This window comes from Alosa alosa, chromosome 19 (assembly GCF_017589495.1).
Source record: "Alosa alosa isolate M-15738 ecotype Scorff River chromosome 19, AALO_Geno_1.1, whole genome shotgun sequence".
In the NCBI taxonomy this organism is placed as follows: Eukaryota; Metazoa; Chordata; class Actinopteri; order Clupeiformes; family Clupeidae; genus Alosa; species Alosa alosa.
The window spans coordinates 11,936,088-11,953,702 of NC_063207.1; the positions used below are offsets into that span (position 1 = coordinate 11,936,088).

Below are 17,615 nucleotides of genomic sequence, written 5' to 3' on the forward strand. Positions count from 1 at the left end.
ACCAAAACACCCTTCAAAAAAAATCACCAAGAGCGATTAATTCTACAACTCACGGGCTAAATATAGCTAGCCTGCTAACTAACCTTGCTAAACTGTTCCTCGTTATGGCGATTTAAACCGTCTCGCTAGCAAGAAAGCTAGCTTGCTAGTCAGATACTTAGCAGAGCAAGTAGTTCCGGAAGAATATTCAATACAGTCTACCCAAACAAGGTCAAACTGATACTTTAACCTATAACCAATAAGGGCTATGATCGAAAACATTCATTATTTATTTCATAAACCAATCTTCTCAGCTCCACAAAGGGCGCATAACGTTAGCCATCTAGCTACATGTCTTCACTGCGAAAACAAGCCGACTGGTCACTGCCATTCAATTCCTCGTCAGCTAGGTAAGTACTCTCGCCCGAAACTACAAGAAAACGCGTCAAACATCGTTGAATAACATCCGTTAATGCTACATACGAGTGTTAATCGATTGAGTTTAGGAAAAGTTTGTAGTTTCAATAAATGAAATGTATACAACTTCACTTACATGCTCCGATGTGACTGCTCACCACTTGCCAGGGTTGCAAAGCAATAAACGAAATAACAAGCTGTTGAGCCAAGGTTGTGTTTCTCGAAACCCTATTGGTTGGAACGGCAGCAGTGGATGCGCTTAGCACATTATGATTGGTTCATATAGGCTTCGAATTCTATAGGACATACTTCATTTCCAGGTATGGTTGGTGGATATGAAAGCGGCGCTACAAATCTATTTTTTTCATTGGGTATGTCTTTTTTGGCTTCCATACAATTAGAATCATTCAGCATAGAAATGCGATTGGATGTACCCTTCAGCCCCTAGGCTATACTTTATAGTTATTGGTTAGATCTACTTTAAGACGTCCCACATACTTTGCCCATTGGTTCCATTGTGTTACAGAAACGGAACAGAATTCATTTCAGAAAGGAAAAATAGCCCCGTTTTCATTTTGCGCATGTCTACTCGTAGTCACCATACGCCATTTTGTTCTAATTGCATTTATTTTCCATTTCGAACGCGGGCTTGAAGACAGCACAGTACGACGATCAGTAAGTTGGCGTTCGTGGTTGCATAATTTACAATTGTACGAAGATAGTCAAACCATTAAAAACCACTCAGTGTACTCGTTTTTGATCTAATTTCAGCGAACCACTTAAACTATTGTAATGTAGAAGAGGTCAATTGAAGGCTATGAGTAGAGCAATGGCGTCCTTTTTATTTCTTTGGGACGTCAGAAACCCCTCGATCAGCTTGGCGATTACGTAACCGGAAGACCTTCGGAAAGAGGGAAGTAAACGAGATGGTGGTGGACAGTGAGGGTAAATAGCCTAAAACTCTGGACTAAAGCAGAACTTCATCTGAACAGTTATGACGGCTATGTATAAAGATTTTCAAAAGACTAACTTCAAATGTTACTGGACATTTTACTGTAAATAACCAATATTGCAACACACACAAATGGTATATGCTAGAGGGAGCCACGCTTGTGTAGCTCAAGGGCCCTGTCAGTATCTTTCCACGTCGCTGGGTTGATCACCAGCGTGCACTAGAATGCACAAGAGTTCACTAGAATGACGACAACAAAACTATCTGAAATATGGTGATCCATTTCTTATCTTATTCATAAGTGTTGCTGAAACATAACAAGTTTATCATGCTTGATGTTTTCCCATTTGACTGCCAAATGATGTCCAGGCAAGCCTATCTGAACCATGGTGTTTGTCCACACCCACATGAGAAGAATTAGCAGCGCTTTGATATGTAACATGCCACAGAGTAAGACTGATGTGCATTATGTCTACATTGACAGCGGTCTGTGTATTCTTTAACCTAACAAAAGGTCAACCGGTCTGCATTATACATGTAACAGGGCCTAGAACGCTGTCTGCTGCATCTGGTAGGGCTTGTAGTAGTACTTGTTTTGCTGAGTAATGAACCCAGCATAATGGGAGCCTCCTGACTCCAACCCCCACGGTGTGCCACACATGCCTGCTCACATGTTCTTGCAGCAGCTGATTGCCACTTGTCCATTTATGTTTACAGACATGTCATGTTTTAAGCTTTGAACACAGCCCAGTTCTTAAAGAGTTGCCTTGTTGGAGAATGTAGCCCTTCTCCAGCAGGTCTGTGGAGGGTGTAATGTTTATGATAAAAAAAAAACATCCCAAGTAAGAGAGTATAGATCTGTGGAGTGATTAATCAGTAAAACAGTATCTGGGCAATCAAACTTGCCTAATGACATTAGCTAAATTTGCAGAAGAGGGCTTGTCTGAAGGCTGTTTGATTGGTTGGGTATGTGTGCTGTTACATTTCTATAAGGGATTTTAATGACATTGACCAGTTAAAGTTCATTTAGAAAAATTGACTTCTGTCCACCTGCATCAGGACTGTAAGCACCGAAAGTGAAACAGGGAAAGGATCTCTTATAGTGGACTTGACATGTTTGGGGTCCCAGGTGCCTTGGGAAACTAGAGCAAATTGCCCTAAAGCATGCATCATATTTTTATACCATTCCAAAAGTTCACAGGGCCATTGTTTAAACTGCAGGTTTTGCACAGTACCTCATCATTTGCAATGTGCAAGCTTTTGCATTATAAGGCATGGGACTAACCAGTGGATGATAGTTGCACTGTAAGAACACACTGGAGCTTGTAGTTGAAAGCTATGGATCTGCATTCTGAGACACAGAGCTATGCCCTAATTAGACAGTCACGTTTCCCGCATGGTAGTAAGCTCGGTTCACAAGAGATAGGCTTAATGCAATTCATTAGTTGCTTATAATTGACTTTTAGTCAGAAGTTGTCTGAGCCTCAGGCATCAGTGGCATCACTCAGTGGCCACTTTAACCTCCCATCAGGCACACAAACAGTGGCTCTGAATCTAATATTGGTGTAGCCAAGGCTGAGGTGGTGAGACAAGAGGTACAGCAGCAGTGTTTGGTCCAGTGTAGGCCTGTAGTTTGTTGCTTGTGAGATTCCCTTCACATAAGGTAAGAGTGCGGCAAGTAATTTTGTGCTGTATACACTGGTGGATGGCACTGCTACTCTGTAGTACAAGGTTCAAGTCCTTGCAGTGTAGCAAACCACAAAGGACTCTCAGCTGCACAGGGCCACAACACACAAGCCAAGGTGTGATGAAGCCTAACAAACGTGTTGACAGTTTAGAAATGGTCCTCTCAGGCAAATGCTTTACTCATTTTCTGTACTGCACGTTGCAAGCTAAATGGCACACTTACTCAAATTAAAGCATTCTAGGGGTGCATTAACCCATTAAGACATGCTTTACAGTGCGTAGTTAAATTGTTCAATCCTGTTGTAATTGCTGTTCTTCTGGATATCAATAAGTCTCGCTATTCCCATTCATTATGAACACTAAGATGAAAGGTGCGAGCAAGATTAAGCATGTGATTTCAAAAGGTCTAACCAGGCTGTTTACAGTACTGAGATTATCTCTTATAATTTTTAAGGGGCAGCCGTGGCCTACAGGTTAGCACCTGTAACCTGAGGGTTGCCGGTTCGAACCCCGACCAGTAGGCACGGCTGAAGTGCCCTTGAGCAAGGCACCAAACCCCTCACTGCTCCCCGAGCGCCGCTGTTGATGCAGGCAGCTCACTGTGCCGGGATTAGTGTGTGCTTCACCTCACTGTGTGTGTTTGCAGAGATCAAATTTACCTCACGGGATCAAAAGAGTATATATTATAATTATATTTATTTTTTATATATATATATATATATATATATATATATATATATATATATTTTTTATATATATATATATATATATATATATATATATATATATATATATATATACACATACACACACACACACTGACTGAACTTGTTTGGAAGAGTAGACTATGATCACATAGGCCTAATATATGTAGTGGTTTTAAAAAAACAAATTCACAGATCATGTTTTCTGACAATTTTTATATGCTGTCCAAAATCCATTGTACAGAATTTAAAGAAAAGAAACACATGAATGTAATGGTCCAATGCGCTTAAAAAAACATACAAAAAAAAGAAATATCTGCCTTGTACATCTGGGGTCGTCTGGTGAGGACAGGGAGAATAGTGGGTATGACAGTAGTCAGAGGGGCAAATGCACGTGTTGCTGCCGGGCCAAACAGGCTTTTACATGTTGTCCTCATCAGAGTCGTCCTCTTCTTCCAAGGCATCCTGTGAGAAGACCGAAAGCAAAAACAAAGTCAGTAAGGGCACCACATCCAAACCATTTCAGCTTAATGAAGGACAACTTTGACACCTCAGTGTTGAATGTTGTACGAATAACAAAAAGAAATTTACATTAAACCAGTAAGAACATTTTGCCACAGGATGCCATTAAGTTTTGTTTTTTGATTCGTCAAATTAACAGGAGGATTCTCAATATTGCAAGATACTTATGTCACAGAAATCCACAACAGGGTATAGATTATTAACAGATGGTAATTCAAAGTTAGCCCAAAAGTTCCACAACTATTATATGTTCCTGATTGGAAAATATTACAGGCCATTAAACAACCTGCCTTCATGAAATTTTCAGAGGGGCTATTAACAGATATGAAATATTGCATAATTTATCACTGTCAAAAAAATCAGTCAGGAGCAACACAACAAATTGTGTGCATGTAACACTCTACTGGCATACTGACAATTTAGAAGTATTGAGAGGAGGGCCCTTTCCATCTCTGCACACTCCCCCTCGAATACCGAGTGAACTCAGGTGGGAAGCACCCTCGCAGCCAAATAAAGTTCCCTTGATTTGCGTGTAGGATTTTAAAACCACACTCAGCCTTGGGACGAACTTTACTCTCCCTAGCAGAAGCTGGCTATCACGGAACCATGGATTTGTTTACAGGCGTGGCCTACTCACGCAGAACTAACATTTTAAAACGTCCTCCCTGACGCATTAATTGACACACTCTCGACAAGTGACCATCCGTGTTCACTCATCGTTGGTTTATAACACACTACCACTTAACAGTAGTAAAGTAAGTTTAGGATGGCCCTTAATATGGCGGACCCTCCACGCGAATGTGCACGCGAAGTGTAAGAGGCTAGGGAGAGGGCGAAGTAACTAGTTTCGGAAAGGGCCATATTGTAAATTGCAGCTACAGATAATCACGGGCATAAGGTAAGCTAAACCCCACTTAAGACACTGAAGTTCACATTCAGCACTGAAGACAGGAGTCAATTTTCTAATTAACACAACAGCACAGACCAAAAGTCAGAAATAAAGCCAACTCAAGATGCTGCAGCTTAATTACTAAAAATGCAAGAATTATAATAAATAATTTAGCCATAGCCATATATATAAATAAATAAATCTTTCACTTGTTCCCCCTAAAGATTGCTAAGTGTGCTCCTATGGACACAAGTGTGGGGCCCTACAAGTGCCATGTGTCTGTGACAGGCCCAGTGTGGACAAGCAGTGAGGTGCACCATGGGTAATGACACCTGGTGCTATTTGAACTGGCTCTTACCTTAGCATACTTCTCTGCCTCTTCTCTAATGTCTTTGGGGACCACTTCATGTCTTCCTTTTGTCACTGTAGAAGGAGGGGAAGACAAAGAAGGTTGTTAAGCTTCAAACTCTGTATGGCAAGTAACATGACCACAACCACCACCACAAATACAAATCACTTTTAAAGACAGAAGTTATAGGCAACAGGTCAGAGGACAATTCAGAACACCAAGGGTCTAAAGCAACCAGGCTCAGATTAAGTGTTCTGAATGCAAGTTATGCAGCAATCATGTGGCATCGTGGCTACAAAAATGTTTCCTTACTCTCCTTTCCAAGAGGAAGACCTTTAGTAGCAGCCAACAAACCCTCTGACCTACATTGCCAGACAAAAGTTTGGGGATGTCTACTCATTTATGGGTTTCTTTTTTTTTGGAACAGAACAAAACTGAAAACTCACAACTATGAAATAACACATGGTATTATAACATTTGTTTAAAAACTAAATTTGAGTCATATATTAGATTCTTCATAATAGCCTCAATTTATCGTCATGACCGGTTTGCACACTACTGTCCCATCTCCCCTGTCATCCCCCCAACACACACACCAAGACCCCTGGCAGTTGGGTTATATGGATCTGCCCAAGGTTTCTTCCTTGGTAAGGGAGTTTTCCTTGCCCCTGTTGCTCTTGGGTGCTCCTTGTTGGTGCCCCCCACCCAATCCCAATCCTCCCCCACCTTTTTTATGCAGCCCTTGCCACTTAATCTACTAAACCCCTCTTCTACTGCACTTTTTACCCCCCCCCATTAATGCACAAATAGGCTGACACCAGACATAATTTCACTGCATTTCTTACTTCCAGTAACTATATGCATGTGACAATAAACTTCCTTGTATCCTTGTACTGGCATCACCACAAGCTTCATGAAAGTCACCTGGAATGATTTTTGAGCATGAGTGAACGAGAAGCAGCCAACAAGTGCTCAACACATATTAGGAACTCCTACATGGACAGGTTTGTGGTTATTCCGATTAAACTATTCCGAATGAAAATTGTGTGTCATCTGTTTACATGGGGTACGTTCGATTCGATCAGGTGCTCACAAGCGCTCTAGAATCTTTGATCAGAATATGCGTTGCTGCTTGACTTTTGCTTGAGAAGCTACAGCAGGCAACCCGATTGATCGTATACATGGCTGTTCAATCAGAATAAGAACGGAATACACCACCCTTTATTTCCCAATTAAAAATTGAATCGGATCGGCAGTTTTATTCCGATCAAGGTGTTAATAGGGGTAATTTTTATTCCAATTGAGCCATTATTCAGATTCTAATGTCCATGTTAATCCACCTCTTGTAAATAGTCTGAAAATTAAATACCCATAAATGAGTAGGTGTCTAAACTTGACCAGTAGTGTACATAAAACCAGCAAAGTCCTTACAGTGAGGCAGCTTTACAGGTTACCCCAATGCTCAGATAGTATCAATGTAAGTGTTTCCCTATACCCGAGGTTTGCTTTACAGACCTAAACATTCCTTCCAGTCCACACATATGCGCACGCGCACACGCACACAATCTGAGATTGCAGAATTGCAGGACAGGGGCAGATATGAATGTGGGGATTTGAATGAATGTGACACTAATATGGCTGCACTCCAGTTTAGCTACTTCATTATGAGCGTAGGAATCTGCAGACAACACTTTTGCAGTTTCAGTAATAGACATCAACATGTTTCGCAATATAAGGTGTAATATACAACACCAGTCTGTCAAGAGACATAGTCTTACCTTCTCCTACCCAGCTGAGCTCCAACTCAAATGATTTGTCTTTGACCTCATCATGTACAATGTAGATTCTGCAGGAAGACAATAAATCATGATTGAGATGGCTATAGCAACAACACAACCAAGTTATGCAGAAATGTGTTTAGCGCCAGTAGCCTTCTTGCAACATTAAAGGTGAAGTCAGGGTTTTACGCGATTTTAAGCCCAATTTCATCATCTCCTCACGACTGCCAGCTGCCCTGTGAGTACACTGTAAACTGTAAAAAAAAACCAGTCTCTGTAGGCAGCCCAGGCTCCGAAAACTGGAAACAAAGTGGGGGCAGGCTGTCCCCCAAACAAAAACGAAACTCGTTTGGCATTTCTCTGGGAATACTGAAGGTAGGGTTGAGCTACCTCTCTGGCATGTTGCACAAAAGCTGATAGATTTAAATATAAACATTTGCCTAAGCAAAGGCAAACTAAACGGCATCGCTTTGGTTGTCTGCAGTCTCTCCGCGATTGGCTATTGAAAAAAGCTTTGTTCGAAATCAGAGACATTCCCCTATTTTCCCCTGAATTCAGTCATATTCCTCTAGACTAGGCGAGAGGTTGTTATTTCAATCCAACAGCCAATCAAACTGCACCAACCTGAGCTTTGAGCGTACCCATTCAATGTGCACATCCTAACAAATTTGCTGAATTTGATAAAGGGTATTGTATATGATACACTGCATATCAGAATACATATAATTAATAGGGATGCACGATATATCGGCGGCCGATATATTATTAGCCGATAAGTGAAAAAATGAAAATATTATTATCGGTCCGATAACAGAATTCTGGCCGATAATTTGCACCAATGTTTTAAGTCCTAATTTAGGCCTCCGTAAGGTCCGTCTGGCTACACTGAGCTACTTGAGCTTGGTTGGCTATACTTTTTCCTCAATATAATGTCAGCGGTGTGAATGTATTTCACCACTGTAACAAAATCTGTGGATATGCATTCATTTGGGAATCTGTGCATCTCAAAATCCTCTCGTGAATGATCCGCCATTTAACCTTAACAGAGCGGAGCTCAGCCCTATTTAGAGCAGTATTGTGCTGGTGTGTTTGCACTTTACCGCGCTGGTCGGGGAAACAAATAAACAAACTCGTTAGTGAGTACATAAGTAGGCCTAGTTCTAAGTTGTGTTTTAGTGTTATATTTGCATTACTTGAGCTTGGGTTTTGTATCATTACCTAGAAATATGCTAACCATTCGTGCTTCAGTTCAGACAGGTCATCATAATAAGTCATAATAATAAAATAAAACCTTCGGAGCTAACTCCTTTCATTTCTGCTGCAGCAGGTTGTGCGCAACAGAGTAGACGGACATAAGATACAGTCTGAGGAGTTGCAGCTTTATTCAGTTACCCGCAGTTGAAACTAAACCTTAGCCTAGAAATCTAGACGCGCCCCTAGCGGCAGCAAATTACATTTGCTGTCAGGGCTAGTCTAGCAACTCTCCGTTGGCTTGTGAGCTCCAGAAATCGAAACTTAATCAGGCCAATGAAATCGTGTATAGAGTTGTTAGGTGGGCTTAACATAATGATTGATGGCAGAGTTGCAACGGTTTAGCTTGAATTCCCTGCTACTTGAAAACAAATAAGACGGATGTTGCTGCTGGCAACAGTGTGACACGAGTTAAGCTTTTATTAAGTTGGAAAACGTTTGAACTAGCCAACTAGCTCCGCTGGTGGGAAACGCATGGGACTCATAGCGCTGCCGCTGTCCTATTGCGTGCAGAGGGAATTTGAAAGACAACTGATTATCCCGCCCCTCGGACTGAGCACTGCGAATGGTGAGTGCCCAGACCCTACATTTTAATGTTGGTCTGGCTCGTCAGGCTAACTAAACCTAAGTTTCCCTCACAAACACTGATTTGGTCGCTATACTGTAGCATATTCCAATCTGAGCCGTTTATGAGCGTTTAGTCCTAAATGAAAACGATTCAAACTCTCTAGCCACTCACTCACAATTCACTGACGTCAGGTTCACTTAAGGAGCCACACATACTGTAGGGCTAGGCTACTGTTATGTTGTTGACTGCCGTACTATTGAGGACTATTATGAGTTCTGTCCATCATTTGGTGGTAGATAAAATTACTGCAATAAAATTATGCTTATTAAATGCTTTCCTCAAATCACTTTTCACAATTTTTTTTCCAAGAGTAATATTATTGGTTATCGTATCGCTATCGGCCACAACAAACCAATAAATATCGGTTATCGGCCCTAAAATTCCATATCGGTGCATCTCTAATAATTAATGCAAAATTATAAAAAGAATTGACATGGCATTTGCCCATTGGCATCAATTTTCAACATAATGGGTACACCTCTGCATAACTTTTCCTAATGACGACATTAAAGGGGTCCCCAGCATGTAAAACATTTACAACCCACCAAAGTTACATAATGCAATGGGGGATATCACGCCTACTTCCGGTTTAGGACAACTCTGTAAAAACAAACGCATGACAACTGATGACAGTTCAAAAAAGGGATCATCAACGTGAACGTCATCAAAGTGATCGTCAAAGTGAACGTCATCGTTCCGCATCATTCACGTCACTTCATGTGGGAATCAGATGTGGGAAACTGGGGCTAGATTTTGCCAGAGTTTCCCAGTTAGGGACTCGTCATCACTTTTGTCGTCACGTTCGTTAGTAGTCCATATGGCCTTTCATGTCCAACTGTTTTAATGTGAACTTGGGAATTTGCCGTTTTTGTCACTTGAAAGCTGCATATCTTTCTTTCACAAGCGCCTTGTGATCCCTTGTAATATAGCTGATATATGTAAGTCACTTTTGTCAAGACGTGTCTGCTAAAATGTAATGTAATGCAATGCCTTATACTATATTTTTAAGCAAATACAGTTGTTTATTTAAGATTGGTGAGTGTATGTTTTAACTTTTGTAGCGGCATCTTTGTTTTTCACACATTCCGACGGCAAAGCACATGAACACTCACGGTGAGAAAAACAACGTAATCACGGGCGGTCCTCGTCATTCCCAGGTGCCATGAATGCACCAATAGACTGAGCTTTAGGTCAAGAGGAAATGACAAGATGCTTTTATCGGGAATACTGTAACGCACACCCACAAAGTCAGCTACAGACAATGATGTGGAGGTGTGAGGTGTGCTCCCAGCACATGTCTACAAGTCCTCATGGAAACAATACAAATGGTGTCCTATAAACATGAAGACGTAATCTCTCTCTCTCTCTAAAAAAAACTACTGAAGACATTATTTTAAGGTTAAAAGAAAAACTACACAGCACATCTATTCAGATGTCACTGAATGCAGTCTGATGCAATATTAGCTGCAACAATAGTTTGCTTTGCTACCAGGGTGGTCACTTATAATGTAAAATTTTGCATTTTACTTTGTTCACAAAACTTATCTGCATAACCTTTTCAAAGATGCAAGATACTGCAAAACATTGAAGATAGACACCCACTTGATGCAACGGTCAGAACACTGTTGCTGAACATTGTGGTCACTATGACATTTACCATGTGGCTCTAACTGCATTTCAACGCATTTCAAAATCCCAATGGAAGGGGTTCAGGGTTTCACAGAATTAAAGGTGTGACATTTATGTTGAGTGTTCAAACAAACTTTCTGTAAATGTCAAGTACCCAGTAGGTCATATTAGACTCACATTTCAAAGAAATGTTTTAGCTACTTCACCGGCTAGTTCTAATTGAAACTTGGCAAGTATTTAACAAGTCAATGTACACAATGTGTACAACACAAAGTACGCTCTTAAGTCAAGAGAATCTGTGTAAACCTCATGCCCATATAAAGTGCTTCAAAAAAAAAAAAGATCAATTAGATTAAATAACATTGACTTTTTCCATTATGACCACGCATGTTGTATGAGGGTGCATATCATTTAAGCCATATGAATTACACAAACAGATTAATCAATGTAGATCCTCTCATAAAACGCCTCAAAGCGTTTTGCCAGTGGGCTCTATGAATTACATCTAGTCAAATATGATTCTGTAACCTGTACCAGTGGTTCTTAAACTTTTCAAAACACATGGGCCAAGTGTCGCGACCCCCTTCTCTCCAACCAGTGAAATTTGATTTTGAAATGTTGCGAGATGGGCATTGGAAGCAGAGGCAGAAAATGTTTTCTCTCATAGGTAGGCTATGTCAACACCAAAGGTATTAATGTCAGTGGCAGCCTTTGACAATCTGATGTATTACATCCAAAGGATAACTAGCACTCATCCAATGTATAACTGGAATAAAATGTCTTTAATTCAGACTGCAAATCATTTCGCAACCCCTCCGATGTGTTTGGCGACTCCATGGGGGTCTCCAGTTTAAGAACCACTGACCTATCCCAACACACTCAATAGTGAAAATGACAAAATGGCAATGCTGCCCCCTTGTGTGCAATACTGACAAGTCACAGTCCACCAATAAAAACAAGAGGCTTACATTTTGGCCACCTCCTTCACCAACTCCCGGCAGGTCATGTCTTTCATCTAAAAACGTAGGGGAATAAGGAAAATATAAATTGAATAATAATAAAATAATTTATAGTAATATGAAATGCCTTTACTTGTTTGATAATCAACCAGGATAAATCAGACTAAGATCCTCTGCTTTGGTTAATACATTTGCTTTTTAGTGCTCCTATTGAAAATGATCACCTGAAGTTTTTCAATTTCTGTCTTGGCTGCCTGCTTGGCCTTTCCAATGGCACAACCCCAGTAACCCTAAATAAATGGAGAAAAATAAATGCAAAGCAGAAATATTATCAAATACTTGACAAACCAGATATTGCCCCCCAATGACACAGATAACTGGGGAGTTCTGTATAGATAGTAGTTCTATATATATATTACATTCATTATATTAATTATATATATATATATATATATATAGTAAGTAATGAATGTAAGCAAGTACACAGAACTACTTTAAGGTAACAGGACCACACTAAGATCAAACTAAGCAAAATATTTAATTTATTAAGATTATGATCAGATGAGAAAGAAAGGGGGAAAAAAACTAAGATTAAATAAAATAAAATAAAATAAAAACATAAGTTCAGGCTTCCTTCTTGTCTTATACATGCTCAATACATAAGTGACCCCACCCACCCTCCCTCTCTTCCTTTTCAAAATATCCCACCTGAATCCAACCCCACCCACCCTCCCCACAGATAAAAAAAAAAAATAACCATAACAACAACCTCAAGTGCTGCTTCATAGTCTACGCAAGCTATGCAAGGAGGGTTTGACACATACTTGCATAGCAAAATGTGTTGTCCATAAGTGCCAATACACATTTCCGATAGGGGCGCTTTGTCTATGTATCTATCTATATGCTTGTGCAGACTACAAAGAACTTCAAAATAGGTGTGTAAGCCTTGCGTTTACAGCGTCCACATAGCTTGTGTAGACTTTGAATCTGTCTCAATATATTTTTTACATGACCTTCTGCGGTTTCTTGTGCGCATTACAGATGATGAACTTGTAGTGCTATTTGCATACATCAACCTCACAAGTCTTACAAACTGTAGGTACAGAACCTAAATAGAATGGAATGTTACAACTCAGAATAAATAGAAATGTGCCAAATAAATCTTACGTATGAAATCCCTGATGGGTCTACCATGTACAGCTGTGGGCCATCATCTTCATCATATGATCCCAGGATAAAACTAAGAAGGGTAGAACCTTTTTAAATTTCCATGGCAATGACATTAAAGACACTTTAACATACATTATACAAACAGTAGAGCTCTTGAACATTAAAGTACATGATAAAACGGACATGTTTAATAATTTATGGTTTTAAGCATTATTCTTTTAAACTTAAGCTATCTGAAGATGTTTGTGACTTTTCCTAACTCTTCTCATCTCTTCAAAGAGCAGAGATATTAGTTGAGTAAAAATATAAAAGTGGTCTGTGCATTATGAAACATGGATCAAGCACATGCTGATAAGCTTTTAGTCAAACATATGTGTGTATATCAGTGGACCTCTGATAAGGAGAACTCCTTTTTATTGATCCAGCTATAAACGGTTCTCCAGTGTCCATCATGCCTTACCTGCAGCCAAATGGACGCACAGCGCTGTATAACGTGTAAGCATGGACATACATGGCCACTCTGTCTGAAAGATGCTATTTGAAAGGGTGGAAAAATATATTTGTTTACTTACATTTACTTTACTTAGATCACAACAATATACACACGAATGAAACTTGTAAACACAAAGCTTATTTATCTCAACCTTTGTACAACCCCAAAACAGAAAAAAGTTGGGACGTTGTGTAAAATGCAAATAAAAACAGAATGTCATAATATACAAGTCTCGTAAACCCATATTTAGCAGCATAAAGGACATAGACAACATATCAAATGTTGAAAATGAAAATTTGGACTATTTCATGGAAAGTATATGTTAATTTTGAATTTGATATGATTCAAAAAAAGTTGGGACAGGAGCATGTTTACCACTGTGCTGCTTCACCTCTTCATTTAACACAATTCTGTAAATGTTTATGAACTGAGGAGACCATTTGCTACAGTTTTGATAATGAAATGTTGTCCCATTACTCCACGATATAGGATTCCAGTTGCTCAACAGTATGGGGTATTCTTAGTCATGCTTTTCATTTCATCATGCACCTAATTTGACAAATCAGGACTGCAGACAAGCCATCTTAGCACCTGGACTCTTCCTCTATGGAGAAATACTATTTAAATATATGCAGAATTCATTTTGGCATCGTTTTCCAGAAATATTCAAGGTCGTCTCTGGAAAAGACATTGCCTGGATGGCAGTATATGTTGCTCAAAACCTGTATACATCATTCAGAATTGATTGTGCTGTGCCAAATGTGCAAGATGCCCATGCTGTTGCTCCTAATGTCATAGATGTTGGGTTTCGGAGTGAAAACTAAAACAAGTTGGATAGGTTGGATACTTGGATAGGCCCTCTCCTCTTTGGCCCAGATGAGTGCTTGATTTCCAAAAAGAATGGCAAACTTTGATTGGTCTAACCACAGGACCTTTTTCCATGTTACCTCAGTCCATTTTAAACAAGCTCAGGCCCAGATAAGAGGGTGGTATTTTCTATATAATGTCTCAATACAATTTTTGCTGTTAATGTTACAATGTTTTAATTGATATTAAACTGTGCACATAGACAAAGGTTATCAGAGATTTTCCTGAGCCCATACAATGACAGGTCTGTTAACAGGTCTGGTATTGATGCAGTGCCATCTGAGGTCCAAAAGACCACGGCCATCCAATGTGGTTTTCAGCTCTTTCCCTTGTTTGCAAAGATTTCTCTGGATTCTCTGAATGTTTTAATAATATTATGTCCTGTAGATGATTAACTCCCCAAAATGTCACAATTTCATGTTAAGAAGCATTAAAATGACATTGTTTCATCATTTGTGCACGCAGGTTTACACATAGTGATGAATACCCCTACATCTTTACTTCTAACAATCCCTGCCTCTCTGGGATGCTCTTTTTCATACCCAATTGTGTTGCCAGTTACCCTAATTAGTTGTAAAACATTCTTTGTTTTGTTTTCTTTATTATTACACAACTTTTCCAGCATTTTATTACCCCATCCCAACTTTTTTTGAAACATGTTGCTGGTATCAAATTTAGCATATATTTTCCACAAAATAGTCAAATCTGTCATTTTCAACATTTGATATGTTGTCTGCGTCCTTTTTGCAATTAAATATGAGTTGAAGAGATTTGCAGATTATTAGATTCTGTTTTTATTCATATTTTACACAACGTCCCAACTTTTTCTGTTTTGGGGTTGTACAATAATTTGTTTAAATCTGTGTTAGTGGGCACTTGATATTTGCCATGATTATCCTTCCACCTGACAGTGTGGTATATTAAAAGATGATGCCTGGGACTGATCACAATAAAATGTGAAGTATAAACCTCATGTGTACATGACATAAGTCTTAGATCTTAAATCTTGAAAAATAACTTGATGCAAATATTTTTGTTCAGTATATCTTTGTCAAAAAGGTGTGAAGCAGGCTTTTATGTCTTACTTTCAGGGGGATGTCATGACCGTAGTTGGAGCGGAAGTTAGCAGCCTCTTCCCGAGCCACTTCAGCGAGAGAGCGAGCGTCTGCCAAGAGCCCTGCCACAGCCTATTGGATAGAACAAAGCTCATCAAATCCTCTCTTATCATGACACTGATACACATCTACTGTTTCCACCTCTTTTGAGCCTAACACAGCTGCACTCTGCCTTCAGGCGTGCAAAGAGTAAATGATGCACAACTTACAATATAAAATGATGGTCATAATGAAACACTACGCATAGAATCAAGCAACAACAAAAAAAATACTTTGCTGATTCATATATATGATGCAAAAACATGTAGTAGCATTTGGACATCAGTCACTAGTGTGAAAGTGAGAGACACTAAAGTGTTTTTACCATTCCAACATGACGGTCAATGTTGAATATGCGCTTGTTGGATCCCTGTTCATATAGTTTTGAGAGGACTAGCTTCTCAACACCAAACACAATGCCATCCTTGCACCGGATTCCAATGGCTGTGCTGTTGAGTGTAAATAAAATATGCCAAATGTAATTTTATATTACCCATAAGAAAATTCATTTAATCGCATCACAATTGCTTATTTGAATGAAAGGTTGTTTCTAAAGCATCCTCACCTGCTGTTTTCGACTGCTTTCATTGCATACTCAACCTGGAACACTCTACCATCAGGTGAGAAGGTCGAGGCAGACAAGTCATACTGTTGAGAGAAGACAAAAGTGAAGTGACTGCTTCAGTGTTGCCCAGTGTGACAGTTCACTACTTGAACGGTGAACAGTTGTGGGACAAGAATACAATTCATTCAATAAATAACTATCCAGGTACACTAGAAAGAAGACAGCATAATAATAGTTTATATACTAATATTCCTCTATAATTATGCACTTAGCGTCAAACTAAATCACAATAATTAATCTTATTAGGAAACACGCTTGGTTGTTAAATGCAACAATAACGGGTTCTCATTTGATGAAGCAAATGTAAGGGTTTTTTCCTATCAGAACTTCCATGACATTAAGTTACTTTCGATTTAGTTAGCATATTAGCTAGCTAATTTACTAACTCGCAGCATTCATTGTATGTGACTCAGCACAGAGCTAGCCTGCTAACTGTAGACAGACGCACAGTGCTGTACATGTCAACTTAGCTCACTAAAAGTGAAACCGTGCCGTAATGTTTCTACAAAAATTAAAAAAGGAGAACCATAGATACAGTGGAACATGTAGTCTTTCAAAAGTACCTACATAATTAGCCTATCTGTCTACACACTACCAAAAAGCAGTACTAAGTTAGCTAATACAACTGAATGGATGTTTAGGTTGCTTGCTACAGTTGCTAGCCATACGTTAGGCCTCAATGAAATTCAATGCTAGTAAGCTGATAGCATGCTACCTACGGGCACACTTGACAAAGCCTCCCAAACATGAACTCCTGGCAGTTTACCCTATCTAACAAATCTCTATATAGAAACACAAATGTGTACCGGTACGTATGTAATCGTACTACTCACCCCAGTTCCGATGGAGCTCATTTTGTAGCCCAAGTGCAAAGTATTACCTCAATATATCACAACCCCTGCAAAACGTAACTCCTCACCACATCACTTCTCCCTCTCTGACTTTGCAACAAAGAAGCGTCTGATTGGTTGTTATCAGCGTCGAATCAGAATGTGGATTGTTTAAGATGCCCTGTACTTGTATGATATAATATTTACAGAATGTTTTGGTAGTATGAACACAGCTTTGCCAGGTTTGACAAGAACGTGAGAGATTGTTTTAGATGCTTACATTATTTGAGAATATTTAGTTGATAGTCATCAGCATAATGATGATAGAAATAATGATGCTTGAATGATTAATGTAAGTGACCATGCTTCATTTTAAATCAAGACCAAATATTATGCCTGGTTAACGTGGTAATAGGTATGAAGTGAGAGTAAATCTCCGATTCAAGCTTCCAATTTACAGTGGTGGTGTGTAATAACACCTCCATGGTCTGTGAAGGCAAAATTGTTAATTATTTAGCATGTACTGCTCTCTAGTGGGTAAGTAGTGTAACAGTGCTTCTCAATTCACTTCCTTAAAGTTTCCCCCGGTCTCCCAAATGGGAATGAGTATTGCTAAGCTAGCTAACCAAAGTTGGGGAAAGTAGGCTATCCTGCCATCAGCATTAAAAATATAAAGTCTGTAGAGTATTATATGTGCCCTTCTGGAAACTTTCTCTAGGTGAGTATTCTGCGA

At 39.4% G+C, this 17,615-nt stretch overlaps 2 protein-coding genes across 3 annotated transcripts in view; one reads left to right on the top strand and one right to left on the bottom strand.

Annotated features, from left to right (window-relative positions):
- Positions 1-3,937: 3,937 nt before the first annotated feature.
- On the bottom strand, positions 3,938-17,005 carry psma3 (proteasome 20S subunit alpha 3). Its single transcript, XM_048227706.1, has 11 exons — positions 16,886-17,005; positions 15,993-16,075; positions 15,753-15,876; positions 15,359-15,460; positions 13,374-13,447; positions 12,911-12,983; positions 11,968-12,033; positions 11,753-11,799; positions 7,277-7,344; positions 5,508-5,572; positions 3,938-4,203 (listed from the first exon to the last, which is right to left on the bottom strand). Exons 1-11 carry the CDS (start codon positions 16,904-16,906, stop codon positions 4,159-4,161), a joined length of 768 nt encoding a protein of 255 aa, XP_048083663.1. The 5' UTR covers positions 16,907-17,005; the 3' UTR covers positions 3,938-4,158.
- A 60-nt stretch (positions 17,006-17,065) lies between these two features.
- mipol1 (mirror-image polydactyly 1) overlaps positions 17,066-17,615 on the top strand; it is a 58,181-nt gene continuing 57,631 nt past the window's right edge. Inside the window, exon 1 of one of the 2 annotated variants that reach the window (XM_048227703.1) lies at positions 17,066-17,234. In XM_048227703.1, the coding sequence (XP_048083660.1) occupies positions 17,233-17,234 (2 nt within the window). In that variant the 5' untranslated portion in view covers positions 17,066-17,232. Of the gene's footprint in view, positions 17,235-17,471; positions 17,601-17,615 lie in introns of those variants that run through there. The other variant, XM_048227704.1, reaches the window with a different exon arrangement.